The 23,062-nt window shown below is 57.0% G+C and overlaps 1 protein-coding gene across 4 annotated transcripts; it reads right to left on the bottom strand.

Moving 5' to 3' along the window:
• Akt1 (AKT serine/threonine kinase 1) lies at positions 1 to 20,468 on the bottom strand. Of its 4 annotated transcripts, none has more exons than XM_087552248.1 (14): positions 20,199 to 20,468; positions 17,737 to 17,872; positions 8,426 to 8,554; positions 5,633 to 5,744; positions 5,202 to 5,349; positions 4,665 to 4,796; positions 4,519 to 4,584; positions 3,959 to 4,027; positions 3,563 to 3,688; positions 3,367 to 3,495; positions 3,077 to 3,291; positions 2,863 to 2,950; positions 1,382 to 1,484; positions 1 to 937 (listed from the first exon to the last, which is right to left on the bottom strand). In XM_087552248.1, exons 2-14 carry the CDS (start codon positions 17,780 to 17,782, stop codon positions 858 to 860), a joined length of 1,443 nt encoding a protein of 480 aa, XP_087408374.1. In that variant the 5' UTR covers positions 17,783 to 17,872; positions 20,199 to 20,468; the 3' UTR covers positions 1 to 857. The 4 variants fall into 4 exon arrangements, with proteins under 4 accessions (XP_087408374.1, XP_087408376.1, XP_087408375.1 ...); XM_087552250.1 differs by lacking the exon at positions 20,199 to 20,468 and adding an exon at positions 20,040 to 20,117; XM_087552249.1 differs by lacking the exon at positions 20,199 to 20,468 and adding an exon at positions 19,905 to 20,117.
• Between the last annotated feature and the right edge of the window lie 2,594 nt (positions 20,469 to 23,062).

Raw genomic sequence — 23,062 nt, forward strand, 5'->3', positions numbered from 1 at the left:
AACTTGAAAAGCGATTTTTATTGACTTTGGAGGGACAGTTTCTTATTATAATAGTAAAAATGCTCAAGTTGACTGTTGTAAAAAACGACATGGTGCAGCAATGGCCAGTGTCCGGCCAGGAGGGGACAGGCCAGGGTGACAGCGGAAGAAGTAAAGCATCTAAAAGGACAAGTGCTAAGAGAAGAGCTCACGTGAGGCAGACGCTCCCAGGGCACCGACCAAGAGCCGCCACACAGGAGTGGGAGGGCAGGGGCTCTTCTGTCACCAAGATTAAAATCCCCTGAAGGCCTTTGAACAGCATGATACAGAGCAACACACTGAATTCTTGTTCCTCTGTCAACCTAAATTGAGCCCTGGGCATCCCATCCAGCCCTAGGGCTGAAGCAGCTCTGTGTCCTCTCCCACCCAGAGGGAGAGTGCCAGCTAGCATACCACAGTGAGGTGCTTCTGGTGCCTTCTCGATGGACGTTGGCCCCGGACCCTAGAGACAGGTGGTGGCCAGGCCAATGGGGCAGTGACAGGACCTACCCAGACCCATGAGCCCACCTTGCACATGGTCACATCAGTCCTTAATAGTTTTCTACAGGAATCTAATTGTTCTGGGCGCTGAAGCCACATGTCTGGCCTCAAATCGGATGAAATAAATTAAGAAAAACCCCAGGATAGTTTTCCTCCTGACCTGGCTGGGAGGTAGGCTGCTGCCCACAGTAGAAACATCCTCCCCTGGTCCTGGAGGCTGGCGAGGTTCCTCCCCAGCACATCCGAGAAACAAAACCATCAGGTACAGATGATCCATGCGGGGCTTCTGGACTCGGCAATGCAGAGGGGTGCAGGGCTGCCAGCCACCACCCCAGGCCTCAGGCTGTGCCACTGGCTGAGTAGGAGAACTGGGGAAAGTGCGGCCTCCGTTCACTGTCCACACACTCCATGCTGTCATCTGTGGGCCACAAGAGGGCTCAGACCCAGTCTCTAGAAAGAGCCCTCCCACTGCCCACCTGACCTGACACCATGGAGGATAGGATACAAGGAGGCCCTGCGAGTGGCCAGTGACTCTGGCCCTCAGAACACTCCCTCCCCGCCTGGTTGCTACCACCCTCCAAAAGGGTTTGTTATTGTTTTTTAATCAGTGTGAGGTTGAGGCTGGAGAGATGGCTTAGTGGTTAACGCACTGGTAGAGGACCCAGGTTCAGTTCCAGTCCCTACATGGCAGCTCATGTAACTCCAGTTCAAAAAAGAAAAGGCTTCAGGGTTGGGGATTTAGCTCAGTGGTAGAGCAAGCTCCCCAGCTCCGAAAAAAAAAAAGAAAAAAGAAAAAAAAGAAAAAAAAAAAAAAAAAAGAAAAGGCTTCATACTGAGGCACCTTAGAGCAGGGTGGTCTCACCTTGATCAGGCGGCGTGATGGTGATCATCTGAGCTGTGAACTCCTCATCAAAATACCTGGTGTCGGTCTCAGAGGTGACCTGGGGCTTGAAAGGTGGGCTCAGCTGAGGAGTGACAGAAGGAGTGGTTATTACTGTGTTCCAGCTTCTCTCCAGGCATCCCTGACCTCCTGAGGGGTGGGATTAGCACTAAGGCACAGCTCTAGGTGGAACTGGGTAAGGCATGTAGGCAGGGGGGAGCGAGCCCAGAGACGCCCAAAGTGACAGGGTAGCGACTGCCCATGTCCAGGCTGGGAGCAGTCCTTTTTCTCTAGTTGTTTTCCTTGAGGTTCTGTTTTTCAAAACTGGGGTTTTGTGTGTTATCTCTGTAGACCAGGATGGCCTCCAACTCAGACACTCTCCTGTCTCTGCCTCCCAAGTGCTGATTAAAGGTGCGTGGTGGCACCACCACTGCCTGGCTCAAGTTTTCTAAATGTGGAAGGACAAGTAGACTTCAGGTAAGCTCTCCTGCCTCACTGACAGCCCAGGACAAAGAGATAAACTGCAAAGTGGTGTGTGCACTAGAGGCTAACCTAGACAAACATCCTTTTGGGTCCCAGAGGCGAGGACCCTCAAATGCCATCCCCCAAATCTGGGGCGAGGGTAATGCTGACTCCTGGATCTCTAGTTGGGTATGGGCCGGGAAGGAGTGCCACCCACACCCCCAATGCTGCTGGTCCCATGTTACCGAGGAATATTCAAGGCAGGGGCAGGTTGGGTACACTGAAAGCAGGCTTGGTGACAGGGCACCCATCAAGGTTTAACACTGAGGTCACCTGCCAGTCCCTCATTAGCCTGGACCAAGGGTACTCAGGAGCTTAAGAGAGCCACACCTAGGGATGGAGTACAGTGGCTCTGCTCTCTGCAGTGGCCTTCACTGTGCTAGAAGGGCAGGCTGTCCCAGAGCTCTCCGTAGAGCTGGAGACACCTAGACATTACCCTCCACCCTCGGCTTGCTTTCAACATGGGGCACCTGAGGAGACCTCTAGGCAAAGGGCAGGAGCAAGGGCACAGGTGTAAGTAACCTGCACACAATCAAGGGCCTGGAGAGGCCAGGTGACTGAGCAAGGTGTGCACAGCCCTGTGGCTCTGTGGGGCCATGTGGCTACCCAAGGCTGTGAGCCTAGCATGGGTGCCTGAGCCAGCGAAAACCAAACAGTGAGAGTGTATGTGTGCACACACCCATAAGATCCAGAGTTAGACACAATGGCCAGAGTATTTGCATGTGTGTGCATACACACGTGTGATCCAGAGATGGGCAGAGTGTTTGTGTGTGCACACACGTGTGATCCAGAGATGGGCAGAGTGGCCAGTAACTGTTTGTACGTGCGCGCGCGCGCGCACACACACGCGCGCACACACACACACACACACACACACACACACACACACACACACACACACACACGAGATCCAGAGCTGGGCACGGTGGCCGGATGCACACCTTCTTCTCATACACATCTTGCCACACGATGTTGGCAAAGAAGCGGTGCTGCATGATCTCCTTGGCGTCCTCGGAGCCCCCACCGAGCCTGTGGGTAGGAGACATGTCAGTCAGGGCTCAGACACTTCATGAAGGTGACATGTGACTGAGACTGGTGGGTGCCGTGGGCAGCAGTACTGTCCAGAGGCTGAGCCTGAAGCCCTGTGGCCCGTACCTCTGTGTAGGGTCCTTCTTGAGCAGCCCCGAGAGCAGGGACTTGGCCTCCGGCCCGAGTGTGCGTGGGAAGCGGATCTCCTCCATTAGGATGAGCTCGAACAGCTTCTCATGGTCCTGGTTGTAGAAGGGCAGGCGGCCGCACATCATCTCGTACATGACCACGCCCAGCCCCCACCAGTCCACTGCACGGCCATAGTCGTTGTCCTCCAGCACCTAGATGGGGGACTCCATCAACATGTGTCCGGGGCATGGGAGGGCGTGGGGGACACACAAGAAGTAGCAGAGCACCTCAGGGGCCAGGTACTCGGGTGTCCCGCAGAACGTCTTCATGGTGGCACCGTCCTTGATACCCTCCTTGCACAGCCCGAAGTCCGTTATCTTGATGTGCCCGTCCTTGTCCAGCATGAGGTTCTCCAGCTGTGTGGGAAGCCACAGTTAGTGTGGATAGACCCCCAGTCCCACCTCCCCTAGTGCATGAACACACCTTGAGGTCCCGGTACACCACGTTCTTCTCGGAGTGCAAGTAGTCCAGGGCGGACACAATCTCCGCACCGTAGAAGCGGGCCCGGTCCTCTGAAAACACGCGCTCACGAGACAGGTGGAAGAAGAGCTGTGGGGTGGAGAGCTGAGTGAGGGCCTGCGTGAGGGCCCCACCGTGACCCATGAGGCAGAGGGAAGGTTAGGGACTAGCCCCCAAGGAGAACAAGAGCCCAGGAGACTCCGACTCAGCAGTAGTAAGACATCCCCAAACAAGCAGGTACAGGCTCACATGGCCAGGCTTGGCAGCACCGTGACCTGTACTACAGAGAGGCGCCCAAGGCTCTCAGAAGGACAAGCTCACCCACGAAATGCCCAGGTCTGAAGCCACCTACGGCCCTACCTCGCCCCCATTGGCGTACTCCATGACAAAGCAGAGGCGGTCGTGGGTCTGGAATGAGTACTTGAGGGCCTGAAATGGAAGCAGGGCAAGCCTAGGTAAGCACTGAGGAAGTAGCACACTGGCACTGCCCCCAGCCACCCCAAGATGTACCAGGGCACATTTTAGTGTCTTGAGATAGGTATCACCTTAGCTAAGGCTGGCCTGGACCTCAGGCGGCCCTGCCTAAAGGCAATAAGCCCAAACCGCTGGCCCTGGAACTCACCAGCTGCTGTCACTGAGCTGCACTCACAAGAAACCTGAGGGGTCTGCCTAGAAGACGGGTCTGAGGACTGAGGGCACGGAGAGTGGGGCAACTCAAGGCCTCAGCAGAGTGAGAAGACCAGACTCACGCCTCCCTCCTGTGCCCCACAGCGGTGGGTGGGCTTCCAGCCCACTCCGGCATCCCAGCCCCACCACCCCTATCAGTCCATGAAGCCCGTCTGTGTGGGTGCAGAGGCAGGCTGTGGGAGAGACACACTCGTCCCTATCCCACAGGGGTCAGACTGATAGTCACTACTTACTGTAAGGAAGGGATGCCTAGAGTTCTGCAGGACACGGTTCTCAGTAAGCGTGTGGGCAACCTCATCCTGGAATGCAGAAGCCATGAGCACTTGTCCCCCACGTATCCCGTTCCTTCACCCTCCCTCCAACCCTGCACCCCCTGCACCTTGGCAACGATGACCTCCTTCTTGAGGATCTTCATGGCATAGTAGCGACCTGTGGCCTTCTCCTTCACCAGGATCACCTTCCCAAAGGTGCCCTTGCCCAGTAGCTTCAGGTACTCAAACTCGTTCATGGTCTGTGGGTAGCAGAGAGAGCCCAGTTAGGGAGAGCCCTTGCTCACCACAACTAGCCTATGGCAATAAACACCTACACCACCACCTTCGGCTTGATAGTGTCCAGAGTGAACAAGGCTCCTCCCAGTTAGCCAACAGTAAGAGCTAGACACAAGCCACGCCCGCTCTCACATCTGCTGGCCTGTGGGTCAGTGAGAGCACCGGGCCTTGGGAGTCGGTGGACACCTTCACTTTGCTTTCCTTAAGTACTGGGCTCTCGTGCATGCTAGACAAGTACTCTGCCAACTCAGTCAGGTCAAGAGGAGCCAGGGGTCCCAGACCCACACAGGAAGCCAGGCAGGAACACCGGGACCTGCCGGGGCCCTCCACAGCCCTGGTAGCCCAGCAGAAGCGGAGGCCAGACTCACCACACGGTGCTTGGGCTTGGCCAGGGCCACCTCCATCTCCTCAGCACCTGAGTTGTCACTGGGTGAACCTGACCGGAAGTCCATCGTCTCCTCCTCCTGCCGTTTGAGTCCATCAGCCACAGTCTGAATGGCGGTGGTCCACTCTTCCCTGCAGGGGGTCAAGTGAGGCCTTAGGAGCTGTGCCATGGCCTTCACCCTCCAGTTGTCTGGCTGCCTGGTCCTGACGCTGCAGGTAACCACCCAGAACCTGGTCTCCACATTCAAAATAATCAGAAACCTCAAGGTACCTGGGACACGCCATGCCCCACTCACCCCACGAGTCCTCCAGTCTAGTCCTCCAGAATGGACTCAGCAGAGGCTTGCAAACATGGCCCTGAGCAGGGGGCATAGCCCACTGCTCCTGACAGCCTCTCTGCACCCTGCCCACTCACCGCTCCTCAGGCGTTTCCACATGGAAGGTGCGCTCAATGACCGTGGTCCACTGCAGGCAGCGGATGATGAAGGTGTTGGGCCTCGGCCGCTCTGTCTTCATCAGCTGACATTCTGAAGAAGAAGTCAGGGAAGCATCTATCTGCATACATCTGATCCTCCGTGAAACTCTCCTTACAGTCCTTACCAGACAGACCATATCCCCCAGACCTCAATCCTGCCCCAGGAAGGTGCCTCCCATCCTCACTTTAAAAAATGTATTTGCAGGGCTGGGGATTTAGCTCAGTGGTAGAGCACTTGCCTAGCAAGCGCAAGGCCCTGGGTTCATTCAGTCCCCAGCTCCGAAAAAAAGAAAAAGGAAAAAAAAATGTATTTTCCCGGTGTGGAGAACACCTTTAATCCCAGCACGGGTGGGTCTCTATGACTTTGAGGCCAGCCTGGTCTACAGAGCAAGTTCTAGGACAGGGCTATACAGAGAAACCCTGTCTTGAAAAGCAAGCAAGCAAACAAACAAACAAACAAACACATGTTTATTTCAGGGGCTAAAGAGATGGTTCATTGATTAAAAGCACCAGCTGCTCGTCCAGAAGACCAGAGTTCAATCCCTAGCACCCACGTGGCAACTCATAACCATCTGTAACTCCAGTTCCAGGGATCTGATGCCCTCCTCCTGTCTCCAAGAGAATCATATACACACATACATAAAATAAACAAACACCCTTCTTTACACACAAAATGATAAAATATAAAACATTTTAAAGTGTTCAAGTTTTTTGTTTCTTTGTTTGATATGAAGTCTTGGCCGTGCAGTGCTGGAAAACTGCATGTAGACCAGAAATCTCAAATTATGGCAATCTTCTTGCTTCTGTTCTGCCTCCCAAATGCGGAATTCACGGGTGTTAGCCACCGGCCCTGGCTTTTCCGTTCTCTTCCTATGTAACTTTGACTGGCCTGGAACTCACATGCAGTCTAAGCTGGTCTTGAACTTGAGGTAACCATGCCTCAGGTCCCGAGTGCCAGGATTACAGCATGAGCCACCACACCCAGCCCCATCCCCTCTCCGAGCCCTAATTCCTCTCAAAGAGCAGAGACCCAAGCCCTGCCACAGCTGAGGTGTTCTGCTCTCAAGTGTGAGACTCTGGAAGGAGCTAGTCGGGTTAGGTCAGTTAGCTCTACACCATAACTCCTTCTAAAATTCCTCTTTCCTTCAACTGCTCACCCCTGCTCATGTGGGGCCTCAGGGATGGAGGAGCAGAGACAGCCCACCCACCCCTTCTGGTACAGAAGTATCTTCCTGTTTCCCCATCATCATATAGAGTCTCTGGAAACATTACACAGATATGCAGCACCCAAACCTCACACTGGGAGCACACACAGGAACACGGATACCCAGAGCATGCACACCTGGTGGATACACCTAGAGCACATACACCTTTAAGGGTGGATCACGGGCGGCCCAGGCCCTGCGGGTGTGTGTGCAGCAAGAGGGCTTCCTGGCAAGGCTCTGTAAGGCAGGAGGGACTGAGGGGCCTCCCACATTCCATCGTCTGGGTCCTGGCAATGTGAGGGGCCTCCAGGCTCCAATGAATGAGCAAGGGGCAGTCTGCCAAGCAAGGGGCCAAGAGGGGCTTGAGGCCCAGCCTTGGGAAAGGCCTGTGTCAACATGGGGTGGGGGAGGGGTGGAAAATCACCCTGAGCCTTGTCTCCAGCACATCTGAGACAGCCTGTCAGGCAAGCAGATGAAAACTAGCACCAAGTGAGGGTCTTAACCCCTGCCTCCAGAACCCACCTCGGAGGAAAAGCTTGGACACAGCCCCACCCTGCTTTGTTCCCAGCTAGGCGTAAACCGCCTGTCTCCTGAGGCCCAAGACCTTTTTGAAGGCCAAGCCCTGCCCACTGCCCAGCAGCCCTTTGGCCAGTACATATACCTATGTGTCTGCTCCAGAGAGGCCCCTTTCCTTCCTCCTGCATGAGTAAGTTGGGGTTGCTTTCCTACCTAGCTGTTGAGGCAGTAACCTGTGTTAAGCCCTGAGACTCTGTGGGCAGACCTGGCGACTGGCCAAGTGACTGGAGGTGGGAGCCCCTAGGATCTGAGGCAAGTCAAACAGGGCTACCTGCAGGGCAGGAGCACACCAAGAAGGCTGAGAGGACAGATGCAGACCAAGCTGTGCTAGGCACATACGCTGCACTCCAGACTGCAGCCCGTGGAGGAGCGCAGAGTCTGCAGTCAGTAACTGCTATGGCTCCTGCTTAAAACTGTCAAACTCACCCTTGTCCAGCTCCAGGCAGAACTGGGCTGGGACAATGTGGCACAGAGAACAAGGACTCAGCACCTCAGCCCCAAGCTCTCAGGTAGTTTCAGTGTCCTGGAGCAGGGCTGACTCCCACTGGAACTGCAGCTAAGGGAACCACAAAACCCACAGGGCAAAGGGCATTTGATGGCCTTCCCAGGGAGAATTACAAAGACACCACTGGGATCTCATTCACTCCTAGAATTGGGAGCCTCTCCTCCCGCTATCTACCCAAGAGTTCCCAAGGAATGCCCTTGAGTGGCTTTTAACCCACAGGGACACTGGTCAACCCACCCTCTAGATCAGGTCCAGTCATTACATGCCGGACCCCTGGCCCTGCCAGAGCTGGTCACTCACCAGTCCTAGGGGAGGTGACTCAGGGCCAGCACTGCCCAGCATCTTAGGACCAAGAGGAGGCTCTCCGTAGTTTCTCAGTGGGCGGTTTCAGCCTCCCTGCTGGCCTGCTTAGCCACCCCATCCAGCCCACATGGCTAAGACACTTACGTGCCACTGAGAAGTTGTTGAGTGGGGACTCGCGCTGCTCCACATCCTGAGGCCGTTCCTTGTAGCCAATAAAGGTGCCATCATTCTTGAGGAGGAAGTAGCGTGGCCGCCAGGTTTTAATATATTCCCCTGCAGGGCGTGAGAGACATGAGGAGCTGCGTGTGAACTCTACCGTGAGGACCCAGGCACACTGTACTGTGTGAGGTGGGGAAGGGACCTGGGATGCTTCCACCTTCCCAGAAGGCACTGGGCACAACTAGGAGCATCATCCAGGGCTCTGCCTGTACAGCAGACCCAGGAGGTGCTGCACCTGGAACAGGGGTGCTACGCCCAGCTGAGCCCTGCCCTGGTCACCCAGGTACACGGGAACATTGTTCCCTCCAGTTTTGCAACATCAGCCACACGCAGGCACCACACGCAGGAGTCACAGCAGATGTCCTCTGTGGTCTCCCAGCGACTGTCATTTTTCATACTGACATCCGGAAAAAATGTTTAATTTACATTTTGCCGAGCAAGGAGTCTGAACAACAGGGAACTAACTAATTAGACAACTTCTTCATCTGAGGGGACACTAGGCTGAGGAGAGGAGGGGCAGCCCACAGGGCTGGGGTCCCTGAGCTCTGTCAAGGATAAAGTCTGCCTGCTCCACTGGGCCCTGAACAAGGGCACCAGCAGGGGTTGTCGTGAACGACTGCTTGTCCAGGCCACCTACCACTAGGTGCTCCTGGGCACCATGGTCTCGGGCACAAGGCAGTCCCCAGTCATACTTCACAGCCCCTGAGAGCTTGACCACCTTTCTGTTTCTACCCTCTCATGGTATGAACCAAATCTATGTGTTCCCTGAGAACGCTTTCCCAGAGTCTATCAGCTCGCACCCCTCCAGGCTCTCAGGACCTGCAGCGGCTCTGGGCATATGGCAGGACTCTACCCATGACCCACCTCCCACCATCTAGCCCCTTCCGATGCCTTTCCAAACAGCAGCCTTGTTCTGTGTGACCCTATACACCCTGTACAAAGAGGGATGAGAGAGAGAGAGATTAAGTGATGGAGGGAGGGAGGCTGTAGGTGAGCCCAGGGAGGAAGTGAATGGAACCACTACCAGGCCAAGACTCCCACTCCAGGGACGAGCAGCTACAAGAGCTAGAGATCTCATCTCTTGTCATCACTGCAGACCTCCTAGGCCTGTCGGCACTGATGCAGACCCCAGCCCTGCGATGCACAGAGGCTACAAAGCAAGAAAGTCCTACTTTTTTTTTTTTTTCGGAGCTGGGGACCGAACCCAGGGCCTTGCGCTTCCTAGGCAAGCGCTCTACCACTGAGCTAAATCCCCAAACCCAAGAAAGTCCTACTGACACTTGGCAAGTGACCAAATGTGGCTGGGGCTCCTCCAGGGCATAGGGCTTGTGCAAGTTCATTCTGATTCTCTTCTAGGGCCTGCAGTCTATATGCAACGTCCAGGGCACCTGTAAACCCAGCCCCGCTTCGCTAGCTCCCAGGAGCCCAGCTCTCCTGCGCAGCCACTTCCCACAGCCATTGGGGGCCTCAGAGTAATGGCCAAAGCCAACTCTCTCTCATTAGAAGGGTCTGAGACCTCATAACAAGGACACAGAGAATGGGGTCCCTACCCAGCTCTGTAAAGCCCCATGAACTTCTTGGGTCACCAGCCCTTCTTCTGGCCAGGTGGCACACACCTGCAGGTATTCACATGCCCGGCAGCCCCACGACAGCCCCTCCCTTGGCACAAGGCCTAGAGGGTGCCATGGTAGGCAGGGGCTCTGAGTAATACGGCAGAGCACTGGGGGGTATACAGCCCACCCCCCATCCCGTTCCTTCCCGGGCCACCCGCCGTGTGTGCCCACCCGCCAGCACCAGTCTGGAGCTGTCGGCCCCTGATGGAGTACCTCCCATCTCACCAGCTGCCGCTCCCCGGGACACTAACTGAATACGAGGGCTGATGAGCAATGCACCCGCGCCCCAGAAATCCATCTCGATTTGCCAACTGCTGCCCATCCCACTGTGCCCAATGCAGGCCCCAGCTCTGGCCCCACATGTAGACCGCCAGCCTGACCCTGAATCTCCTATGGGCTCTTAGCCTACATGACCAGCCCCCAGGCCTGGCAGATTCCAGAATGTAGACCTGGAGATACAGACAGGGTGGGACTCACCAGGCAGAGGACAGGGTAAGTGCCCAGCCCCACAAATAACACACAGGAGGCCTAGGTGCCCTTTCTCTCCTGACCACACAGCACACAAAGGCCACATGGCCAAGGAGAGATGTAAAGTGAAGTGACTTCACGAGGTCCTTCCCTTCCACAGGAAAGGGGGCCACAGCTCTGACACACACAGATCTCTTTCTTTCTCTCCTGCCTCAAGGTCTAGCCAGTTGGTCACTGGGGGTACCAGCTGAGCCAGCTGCAGCCTGAGTTCCAGCCTGCATGTTAATGAGTTCAGTCTAGACAGCTCCCAAACCTGGCCCCACTGCAGAAATGGGCCAATAGGATAGACAGATGTAAGAGGTGGCTGCCCTGATCCTCCATGGCTCCAGGGTATCTAGGAATACTCCTGCCTGCCCTGGGGGTCTCCTTCTCGAATACAAACATTGGCAGGCCTCCCTCCTCTGTTTTCACAGTCCAGCAAGGCAAGCCTGAGCCATGCTGGCCTCTGTGGAAGTGCTAGGCTCTGGCCCAGCCAGGCTCTTCTTGGCTCCCTTAACCCCTGTGGATGCTGGATGCCCTGAACTCAGGCGAGTCCAGCAGAGGGAGCACAGCAGCAGGCAGGGCCCTCCACCTGCAGCTGCCTCACCAGGCCCGTGTAACAAACACACGGAAAGATGACAATCGACCTAGGGCTGCCCCCACAATGTGGTTCCCGTATCTCTGGAGGGCAGAAGCCTGACAACAGCTTCTCAGTGAGAAATAAAAACCAGCGGAACAGCAGACACCCAGGGCTAAGTCCAGCCTCACATCACAGTAAACCCAGCCACACATCTGCAAGCCCATCCAGGTCTATGTGGAGATGACAGCCCGCATCCGCTCCTCCGAGGTCCCACTCCACCTTCTAGCAACAAGCCCAGCATCTAGGACGAGGCAAGGACTCCCAGCAACTTTGGGGACCCCTCAGGCCCACCTCCACCTACCCTTGCCAGACCAAGGTCTAGGCCTTGTAGCATCTGTGTGGGTTGGCCTCCAAGTCCCTGCACCAGGGCCTCCTGAAGCTACATCATCACACTAGGAAAGGGGAAGGCTGGGCGCGGCCTTTAATCCCAGCACTCAAGAGGCTGAGGCACTAGTGTCCTCTCATACCAGCCAGGCCCCTGAGCCCTGATCACGGTGAACATTCTCTCCAAGTCCCTGGTTCTTGGGGAAACTGCTGGATAAACACTTTGCCGCAGTGGCAGGCGGCAGCTGGCAAGACGCCAGGCGGCACCGAGCTGTTTCTCCACAGCAAAGTGAGCCCCAGCAGGCCTGGGGAGCAGGCGCCAGCTGACAGCAGCGACCAAACGTCCCCTACCACCAACACATCCATTGCACCGACAGCTGCCGGGCGCCCATTTACTTTCCCCAGCACATTGAGCAAGCAGTTTACTGATGGCAGCCCCTTGGGGCCAAGAGCCCGGTGCTTGCTGCCTTCTGGGCAGTGGTGGTCAGCAGGTGGCAAGGTCATCTCCAAGACCCAGCCTCCCAGGCCCCTATGTAGATCCTCAGTTTCACGTCTCTTGACCCCCAGTGGACTCAGTGACCAAGAGCTGGGCAGAGACAGGGAGTGGAGGGTGTGCTGCACGTGAGCAGGTGAGAGCCCAGGTCTGCTGTTACAGGGTATAGCCCTGGTGCAGCCTTTCTGAGAGGGCTGCTTGTGTGGGTCCCACAGCGTGGGCCTCTCTCACAGCGTGGGCTTGCAGAACACTGGTGCTCCTCTGGGCCTGGGTGAGCTTTTTGCCACAGCTCACAAACATAAAATCTCACCAGCAAGGAGTAGGATTCACTGTACCCACCAGCCCTCTAGAGAAACTGAGGCTTAGATAGAGGGACACTGGCAGTCACAGATGCAGGAAAGAACCAGAGCTGAGGGACTGCTAGGACACGACCTGCACAGGCAGGCCTCGGCTGAGAAGGGCCAAGATACAGGAACCACCGGACTGCAATGCATCACAAGGTCCCCGCTGCGGGTAGCACACCTCTCCACTGCCACCTCCAGTCCAGTTCCCTGAGCCACAGGGAATACTGGTCCAGACTTTAGTCTACCCGCCCACGTCTTACAGATGCCTACGTCTTCCACAGCACTCCCCACCTCCCTTCCCTGTACCAGAAAGGAAGGCAGGGCCTACAGCCCCACCCTGCTGTACACACAGGGCATCCCCAAGCCTCCCGTGCCACTCAGATCATCCCATTCGGCCTAGCCCCCCAGTTTATGTGCAAGCCACAGGGCCACTGTCCTATGTCTGGCTTTTAGGCTCCCTATACCAGCCCAACCCCTCTGGGCCAATCTACCCCCTACTCCCCACAAGGTGGCTCACAGACCCCACATGCTCCTGTGCTGAGTCCCCAAAAGCTGTACCTTCCCCTTACCCATCCTCCCCTCTACCTCACTGCAACGCAGCCCAAGATGCCCAGATAGATCCTGTAAGATGGCTTAGAGGGTGAAGGCACTTGTCCTCAGGCCTGATGACCCAAGTTCGGTCCCTGGGAACCACATGGTAGAAAAGAACCAACTTACAAGTTGTCCTCAGATACACACGCTGGCTGTAGCACATGAAAGTTCCCCCCTTCCTGCCTCCTGCACGCACACGCGCGCGCGCACACACACACACACACACACACACACACACACACACACACACACTACATACGCTACGTTTAAAACCGAGGCCCAGATAGAGCAGACAGGATGTGCTGGGGAGCAGAGCCAGCTCCAGCCTTGCCTTCACCTTACAGACACCAGAGCCTATGTGGGCCAGCCAGACCCTGACCAAGGACAGGGATGCCTTGTCTAGAACAATGCCTTGGGGGCCACCAACTCCTCACTCCTATGCCAAGAGCCCCAACAAACCAACAATACCGGGAGGACAGGCCTAGTGGCCCTACTTGTATTCCCAGCACTCGAAACGGCTGAAGTCAGAGAACTCGCTTGACTTTAAGACAGTCTAGGCTACGAAGACAGACCTACTTCAAAAGCACAAATAAACGAAAGGGGGAGGGGGTGAGGGCACAGGACATTCAGAGCCAAAGGCACTGAGGCATCTCAGAATGCACGCAGTTACCGCAGACAGGCCACTGGCACTAAGGGGCTCCTGGCTGCTCCTCTGCCCACCAGCCTGGGCTGGAGTCTAGGTCTTGGCTGGGCAGACTCTTCTGGGGAAGTACTAGGTGTGGGTAGATCAGCAGCCATAGTGGGGTGGCTGGGACAACCACAGCTACTGTCACAGGGAGGGCCTAAGGGTTGGTGCTGGCTCTGGGCCTGGCTCGCGTGTGACTGGGCAGAGAGGATTGCCAGAGAAGGACAGAACAGTTCTCCCCACTACCCATGGCACTTCTAGGAACCAGCCTGATGCAAGCTACTCCTAGCAGTCACAGCAGGTCCCAGTTCCGGCCATCCACACAGCACCCCACCCCCCTCCAGGTCTCAGCAGCCCTCTGCACCATGCACTTGGCCACTCTGCAGAGCTGGCAGGGCCAAGAGGCTGCCCCAGAACCAGCAGCTCAGTGGAGTCCCATGTCCACACACTTTTCCTCACCTCCCTGTGACCTCCATGCGGCTCAGGCCCACTGGGGCCACTCTGTGCAGAGGATGGTCATCAGGAAGCACAGGGGAGTGCTGCCCACTCTGCAGTCACCAGGCTGGGCCAGCACTGACCCTCACAGCCCAGTGGGAGGCCGCCCAGCTTCCTCTTTTGTTGTTTGTTTTCAAGGGAGAACTCAACACACTCACAAAACAGGAAACTCAGTCGCACCAGCCAAGACTCAGCCACAGCCACACACTGCAGTGCGCTGGCCCTTCCATGGCTGGGCCCAGGGCATTCAGTTGCCACCTCTGTCCAGTTCTCCAGGAGTGCCACATGCTTACCTCACCTCTCTTTCAGGCTCAGGACACACGCGCGCACACACACACACACACACACACACAGCACCACTCCTGTCCTGAGATGTTGACCTGTCCGCTAGGCTCAGGACCCTTGACCCTCCCCAGAGAGATCATAAGCTCAGCATTCACGGATCCACACTCAAAGCCAGAGAGCCCCAAACTGCTTCCACCTGCCAGGTGCTGACCCAGTGAGAACCGCTAGGCTCCTCCTACCCTGCTGGGCCCCTTGTCTGCTGAGTAAACCCACGAGGAGGCCCTGCAATTGGTATATGCTACCTACTCCCAGTGCAAGCCCTTCTTTCACCTTCAGTGCCTCTGCTCCTGACCCACCGGGTCTAGGCACCTGCTGGGAGTTGGGAGACACAGACAATGGCTAACCTGGCCAAGAGGATGAAGAGAAGACTCCCTGGCTACAGTCGCTGCCAAGGCAGCTCTCACACATACGGCCCAGCAAGCATCAGGGATTTGAGGGAAGAACCCAAAAGAGTAACACTGATAGGGCTGTGGCCTCAGCACCCAGCTCATTTGCAATCTACTGGCTGAAATCAGAGGTCACGGACAAGTTCAGCCACACCTGCGACTTAACCCCAGGCTGGCTGTTAAGACATGGTCCATCAACCCCAACCTCTACATCTGGGGATCTATGACCAGCACTGAGCCATGACCTGTCCACTCCCCTGGGTGAGTCTACTGCCCTCATTGTCCACCCCTCTGCTCATCAGACCAGCCACCTCTCATCTCTAGGAGCTCAAGCCCAGGCTCCTATAGGTCTATGCGGTTGGATGCATAGGGAGGTGAACACCCAGCCACAGATCGATGCACAACTAGAATGTCTACTCTAGCACTGGGCACTTGGCTGGCCCAGAGCACAAATATCACTCCTGGGAAGTGGCTTGGAACACTTCCTGAGGAGTGGGCACCTAACTGCCAAGGAGCAGGAGAACCTAGACCTGGGGTCTCTATAGCCATGGAGTGAGGAGGAAGAGGAACATCCTCTCTTCCTTGCCCAAATAGCCCTGAAGGCATGGTCAGCCCACGGCGAGCTTGGGATACAGCCAAGAACCAATGTGCTGCAAGCCTCTGGCTGGACATAGGAGACCTAGCAAAGACGGGTTCCGTTCCCAGTCAGCAGTGCTATAACCTACAAAAGCAACAAAGAGGGAGGCACACGAGGGGTGTCCAGGTGTCTGAGGGACCATGGGACACTGAGGGACAATTGCAACAGCCTTCCCTCCCTGCCTACCCCAGCCAGTAAGTCAGAGTAATCTCAGGTTAGAAGGCTAACATGGCAACCCAAGACAGGGAGAGGGCTAGAAGCCCAAACTAATGATGCACCCATGAGTTGGAGCCCCCATCATACAGGGCTGGGGGTGTTCGACAGAGAAAGGAGGATCACCCAAACAGCCTTTCTCAGCAAGCAGCAGGTCAAGCTTGGGTCTTGGTTGGGCCAGACCTGGGCAGAATAGGAGGACCCAGCCCAGAACACAGCACATAGATACCACTGCCCACAGCAGATCCCTGACCACCTAGGCTGGAGCCGGAGGAGGATGAGAGACCATAAGAACAGCATCTCTTCTAGCCTGAGGCTGGGAAGATCCCACCCCAGAGACAGGCGGCCCTTGTCCCCTCCACGGGGCAGGCAGGCATTGTGTCCAGCTGGTCATCCCACAGATCACACACACTCTCACAACTTTACCTGCCACCATTTCCAAGGCATAAATGAGGAAATCAAGGCCTAAGGAACTCAAGGACCTTCTCCTGGAGAGGGACAATGACGGAGCTGCCAAACTAGGTTCAAACACAGCCTCTGCCACAGGGGCTAATGTCCTGGGCTACCTGGCCCCTTCATAAAACTCAGCCATAAGGAGCAGGACACCCCCTAGGCCTCAGAAGGGTTCCTATACCGGGGAGACGTCCTGGTGACTTGGGGCTCAGCAATCTCCAGGTTGCCCTAACTCTGACCCTAACTCTGACAGCCACACAATACACATTTGTATAAGCTGTGAGGCCCAGGGTGGGGGAGAAGAGGGAGCCAAATAGGATGAGCCCCATTTCCAATGGCGACAGAGAGGTGAGGCAGACAGCAGAGCCTGACCCAGGGATCTGAGCTCAGGAGGCAGAACTCCGTGGGCCAGGGCTGGAGGCACTGGAGAGCAGATAAGAAGGCAGGTGGGGGCAGGACACAATGGAGCCACACAGAGAGCCCAAGTCACAGCCTCCTGGCTGAGCCCACCGCAGAATCTTCCCTGCAGCTGTGGGATGGGGGACCTCTTGGCATACTTGACCACATCTTTTCCACCCCTGCCTGAGCCCTCCCTGGTCCCAACCATCTCCCCCGCCTCCCTTAGCTCCTGCAGCCCCAGCCCTGCTCTGCCCCATGTCCTAACACCGACTTTTGTTCCCACCTCCCATCTTCTGTGTCTGGGTCCTCCTCCTGCCACCCTAAAGTACAATTCCCTCTATAGAGAGCCAGGAAGAAGAGTGGGAGGAGAGGCTGGAACTGACAAGGATCACCCTAGGCCTTCCGGAGGGAACAGGTCTACAGGAAGAGGAAGTCAGAAGGGGGTGAGATGCCTGCCCTGGGGCAAGAGCAAGTGACTGGGCCTGGGGAACTGGCTGGAGGAAGAATGGTGGGCAAGCTGGAAGGTGAGGGGGCCCTGGGCTTAAGCTGGTCTCAGTCGGTTTTTCACTTCTAATGCCAGCATGCCCCTGTGGGCCTTAGCTGATGAGGAGCCCCCTGACTTCAGGAATCCAGGCCTGAGGTGGGCAAAGAGCCAAGCCGAGCAGCCCTGCCCTGCCTGCCCTCAGGAGCCCTTGGGCTGTGCCCAGGCCACCAGCCTGCCAGCCCTGAAACAGCAGCCACGTCCTTGCTGCCTTCCAGGAAAGCTAGGAGTGAGGAGGCTGCAGCAGCTGGCCCCACCCCCAAGCCGCTCACAGCAAGCCCTGCACAGGGCCTCAGCCTCTGGCCAAGAGGCCCCAGGAGGAGGCCATGACCTCCATACTATGGGAAAAGCTGGGCCTGCACACTCCTGAAGCAGGCCTAGAGCCCCACGATAGGGAGGCGCCCCTCCTGTCCGGCAGGCCTAGACACAGCAAACACTCTTTGACAGGGCTACAACACTGCCTGCTGGGCCAGTACACACCCTCCACCCCACCCCCACCCCCTGGGTCCACATTTAAAAGCTGGGCAGACCCAGGCCCAGTTCCGCTCCTCCTGCAGAGCACAGACTGACCTCGTTTGTGCAGCCAGCCCTCCTTCACAATGGCTACGTCGTTCATGGTATCCGTGGCCCCCACACACCGGGGTAACCCAGGGATGCTCAGAGTCTCTTCTCAGCAGACTGAGCCCAGCCGGCCTGGCCGCAGCGTCTAGAAGAAGCCAAGAAAGCATGTGAGGCAGGGTCCCGCTTGGGGTCCACTTTCGTGAACCCCAGAGGATCTGCAATTACCCATGTCCTCTCATGTGATCTACCTGTCTCTGGTTCTCTGGTTCCCAAGTTCCCTCCTCACCCTTATTCTCTGCCAGCCTGCCTGACCTCTCTCTCTGAAGGTTGCCATATAAGTAAGACGTTCCTGCAGTAGAGGCTACACCCAGATCTAGGTACTCTGGGGCGCAAGGCTGTGGCCAACCCCCACCTCCCTGGCCTCTGTTGGAACACTCATTTCCAGAAGGCTTTTCTGTTAGGCAGCTTGCTCAGTTTGCTACCCCAGCAAACAGGCTGCCTCCTCCAGGCAGCCCTGACTGCTTCTGCTCTGCCTCGCACTAGTGAGAGGTGTTTATCACCCATTCTCGCCACCCCCTACAGTCTAGGAGGCCTAATGCAGGTCACAGGGTTCCTGCGGCTCAAGTTAGGAACATAGGAATGCAAACACTGGGAGGCACAGGTAAGAGTGGGGAATGGTATAAATCAGAGCCCAAAGTCCTTCAGGACAATACTAAATAAAAATACTCCTCAGGCAGAACCCCTGCCTCTGAAGCTGTCTCGTTCACTTGGCGAGTATATACTAGGCATCTATGGGTCTGTGGAGCCTTCCTTCATTCTATGCTTGGGACAAAGAGACTTTTAGACAGCTTGCCGGTAAGGAGCACTCAGAGTGAGGTGGTTACGGCCCACAATTACAGTATTCAGGAGCCCACAAACAGGGCAGGTAACATACAAGACGAAGGGTACTGCAGTGGCCAACCAGCTAGCCTGTGCAAAGCAAAGTTTGCCAGCTTGTCTTGCAAAGACCCCCCCCCAAACCCCCATTGCTTCTCTGCTGTAAGTTCGCCTGGGTATCCTTTGGACATTTTGGGAATGTGCATTGGGAAACCCCTTGACCAGCAAGCCTGTGCAGCCCCTCCACCTGGTTCATGTAGACAGGCCCAGGAAAAGACTGGAAGACCACTGTGGAACAGATTCCCAACTAGTGTCTATTACAGCCGACTGACAACCCCCTGTGTCTCTTCTCCCTAGCCCAGAAGGCATAATCTGGCACCCAGAGTCACTGCCACTTTGCTTTGTCTGAAGCTAAATGTGGAACAAAAGGAAGGCCCGCTGCTATGTGTCAAATGCCAAATGCCAGAGTAGGAAAGACCACACCTGGCCCCAGGAAAGAGCCCTTCCCTCAGCAAGCAGGTGGCAACTGAAAGCCAGAATGAAAAAGATAAGTCAAGAAGAAATCCCAGCTCAGTGGCTGTCAGGGTGGGTGTGGCCTGGAGGCAGAGGGTTGTACTGCAAGATCTCTCTGTGGATGTCCCCTACCCCCACCCAGCCCCAAGGTCTTCTGATGACAGTCAGCTGTCCAGAGCCATGTAAAAATAAATTCATACACACGGAGTGAGGAAACACAGTAATGTTAACGCCAATGCCCACATCCAGCAGCCCTGAGCATGGGACACTCTTCCCACCATGCCTGTGGAGGACCTTCCTAAGAACAAATGGTTGCTATTGTTAAGTCTTAAGAGTCAGCCCCTCTGGGACACTGGCCCGTGAGCCACACGCCCAGCTGGGGCCCCACCAAGGCGACTCGCCCTTCACTTTAGTGATGGCTCTAAGCAGTCAAGGCTGGCCACCTGGAGCAAGACCAGGGGCCTGGGGGAGGAGGAGTTTGGCCACATAGCAGAGGCCCAAGGTTCCACCACCGCCCAACTTAGAAATCAGTCCTCTTTAGACAAATCCATCAGCTCGGCCAGTATCCCGGATCCGGGAGGCCGAGCCCACGCCGTCCTCCAGGCCCCGGCACCTCCAGAAACCACCTAGTCCAGGAAGCAGCTTCCGGGCCCAGGAGGGCTAGCAGTCCTTTGTGGGCTAGCCTGGGCACCGTGCCACCGCGCACAACTTTCTGTCCGTGGGAAATGAGTTCTCCTTCCCAGGGCCCTCCCACCGCACGCAGGCCGCGGGGCGAGCCTTTCTCCTACCCTCGCTGGCCGAGTGCCCGGGCAGCCCCAGGCCCCAGGGCGCACCGGCCCCCACTGCGCACACTAACAGCGCCCCTCTCCCGAGACCTGGCCCCGCGGAGCGGCCACCCAAGGTCACGCAGCGGCCGCCCGCACCCTCGCCGGCGTGGGCCTCCAGAGCGACCAGCGGGGCCCCGCGCGCTCCCCGCCCAGGCCTCCGCTCGGCCACTTCCTGCTCTCGCTCCGAGGCGCGGCGCGGCCGGGAACAAAGCGGGGTGGCCGCGGCCCGGAACAGGGCGCGGCGCGGGCACTCACCGGGCCGCCGCGTGCGGGCGACGGGGCCTAGCCGGGCCGCGGCCTCGGGCGCCCGCCGCTCCGCATCCCGCGGGCGGGCGCTGGGCGGGGCCGGCTGAAGGCAGCGGCGGCCGGGCGCGCGCTGCTGGCCGGGTCTGGGCCGCCGCGGTGCCGGCCGCAGGGCGCTGCTCGGTCCGCTCCGCCTGTCCGGGACTCGCGTGCGCTGCCGCGCTGGGCCGGCCGCCCGCCGCCTCGGTGCTGCCGCCGCCGCCGCCGGCCCGCCTTCTCCCCGCCCCGCGCCCGCGCCGCCCGCCCACATCCGCCTCCGCCGCCCCGGGCGCCCCCGGCGCGGCCCGCGGCCAGGGCGAGGCACCCCGTGAGCGCGAGCGCGGCCCCGCAGGCGCCGCCCTCGGGTGGCCCCGAGCCAGGGCCACGCGGGTAACGGAGCCCCGCCGCAGATCCACAACTCCAGCTGCGGCCTGAGTTTCCCGGTTTGTGGGACCTGGCACTTCCCGGCCTAGCTCCCCAGACCCCTTGGAGGGAGGCTGGCGTGGGGAGTGAATCAGTTTGACTCTCAGGAGGCCCAACTGTCCCCATCTTGGGAGCCGGGAGAGACCGGTCACCGATGTCCTAAAGGCCGCCCTACACAAGAAGGAAGGGTACTGGGGGCTCGGCTCATCCAACTCAGTATTGCCTGCCACAGCAACTGATAAGGACTCTCCGGGTGACAGGGAGGAGGGGGGCACACCTGGACACCCAGAGGGGGCAGATTCTAGGGTAGGGACTCAATCAGCCAAGACCTTGCTGTGGACTCAGATGGGTGAGGCTTGGGGGGCGGTTCCTTATGGTGTCCCGGAATTGAAGAGTCAAGGTGGTTCCTGCCTCTTATCCATCCTCAGTCCTCCCCCTTCGGCCTGCCCCAGCAGTTCCTGCGCAGGGCCCCTCCCTCATCCCAGAGGCCCGAATTGATAGTAACCCTTTTGTGAATTTACCTTCATGTGTTCGGTATTTTTAACCGGGGGCCATGTTTTGTTTTTCATACAAGGGTCAGAGTTCACCGGGAGTGTAAACAAGAGGGTAGATTTAGTAGTCCAGGATGGAGTTGTCGTCGCTAAAATCGAAGTTCCTGCTCTGGCTCCCGGGGCTGACGTAGGGAGCATGGCCCGCTCCGGGAGAAGAATTCACTCTCCTCTGGGCAACGGGCACATACTCATCAGACCGGGGTGGGGAGTTGGGGCTCTGTTCTGCACCCTTTCTGCTGCACAGCCGCCCCAACTCAGAGCGCCTCCAGGGCGCTAAGTCAGAGACCCAGTAGTAGCAGTTCTGTTCTGCTCCAGCTGTATCCCTCACCCTGAGGGTTGCCCTCAGAGGCTGAGAGTCACACAAATATCCATCACTCACCCAGCAAACCTTCACCCCAGGCCCCCAACTCCTCCTCTCCTACCTCCCCCATCCCGTTGCTACAGACGTCTGGGCAGTGAGAGCCAGCAGGGCGCCCTCTTGTGGAACACATAGCAATTCCTGGCTGTTCTCTAGTGACCCATCTCACTTGGGCGCTCTTGCTGGAAGCCAGTGTCGGAGACAGCTCCTACCTGTGGTGAACTTTGTTTCTTTGCGGTACCCAGTCCCGCCTCCCTTCTTTGTGACTCTTATCTTCTCCTGTGTCCGGAGTTGGGGGGATAGGCGATTCCTTCTTCTGGTCCACACTTTAGCAGCACCCCTTTTGGGCCTCCTAGACAGAACCACAAAGTGAGAAGCAAGCCCTAGGGCCCTGCTGTACTGAGTGAGACTTGCTCTGCAGCCAGATGTCTCCAACAAAAACTGTGGTCCCTGTCCCTCTTCCCCAGGCACAGAGGTCTTCCCTCTCATCTCTTGCAGCTGCTGGCAGCTTGGTATGACTCAAGTGCCTGAGCCCTATCCTGAGCTAAGAGGTCTGGGCGTCAGCTGCATAGTGGGACCTCCAGACAGCTCCCAGGTTAGATGGCACCCTAAATCTGGAGAGGTTCTGCTTGTACCAGCTGGACTGTGGCTTTATGATAACCTCTGTCATCTGCATGCCACAGCACTGTGGCCAGTACAGAGGGAACTTGGAGTGGCAGGTAGCAGGGTTCTCAGCACAGATGGTGGACCAGCCTGAGGAGTGGGTAGTGACACTGCAGGTGTGGCTGGTCCTGCAGGCAGCAGTTTCACTGTCTCCATACCTCACAGCGTCTCTGCCCTAGGAGCATTGCTCGAGGCCCAACACGGAGGAAGAGGGAAAGGGAACTGGTTGGTATCAGCGTTCAACATCCAGCCATCGTTTTCTCAAGAGGCATTCTGTGGCAGGCTCAGGCTCAACCGGTGCACACAGCAGCCATGGCCCTGATAAAGGAACAGGAATGCAGCTCGCCGGACAGCCTTTGAGTCCCTACCCAGGTCCAAGCAGGAGTAGAGAATGGGTTGTAGGTCAAGAGGGATCAGGAGGAAACTCGCTAAAGAGGTGACCTTTAAGCAAAGGCAGGAATGGAGAGGAGACGGTGATGGGGACTTTTGGAAGAACATTCCAGGATTACAGGGTTATCACCTTATAGTATGCCCCAAAGTTAATTTTCGTAGGTCCCTAGATGTCCTCTGATTCCCAGGTTGCTAGTCCCCACTAGTAAGGTATTAGGAGGGGGATAGCGCAGTGGTTCTCATCCTGTGGGTCACCACCCTTTGGGGAATCAAATGGCCCTCTCACAGGTGTCGCCTAAGACCATCGGGAAAGCAGATGTTCACATTATGATTCTTAAAAGTAGCAAAATTGAATCTATGAAGTAGCAACAAAAATATTTTTATAGTTAGGAGTCACAACACAAGGAACTGTATTAAAGGGATGAAGCTTTAGGAAGGTTGAGAACCACTGG

The sequence above is a fragment of the Rattus norvegicus genome, chromosome 6 (genome assembly GCF_021556685.1).
Source record: "Rattus norvegicus strain SHRSP/BbbUtx chromosome 6, alternate assembly SHRSP_T2T, whole genome shotgun sequence".
Lineage (NCBI taxonomy): Eukaryota > Metazoa > Chordata > Mammalia > Rodentia > Muridae > Rattus > Rattus norvegicus.

Excerpts from the sequence above, each read along its gene's own strand:
- Akt1 (XM_087552248.1), bottom strand. The coding sequence starts at position 17,782 with ATGAACGACGTAGCCATTGTGAAGGAGGGCTGGCTGCACAAACGAG. Across the intron at positions 8,555-17,736 it reads GGGCTGGCTGCACAAACGAG|GGGAATATATTAAAACCTGG; the intron begins GTCAGTCTGTGC and ends CACGCCCTGCAG. Across the intron at positions 2,951-3,076 it reads AAGAAGGACCCTACACAGAG|GCTCGGTGGGGGCTCCGAGG; the intron begins GTACGGGCCACA and ends TCCTACCCACAG.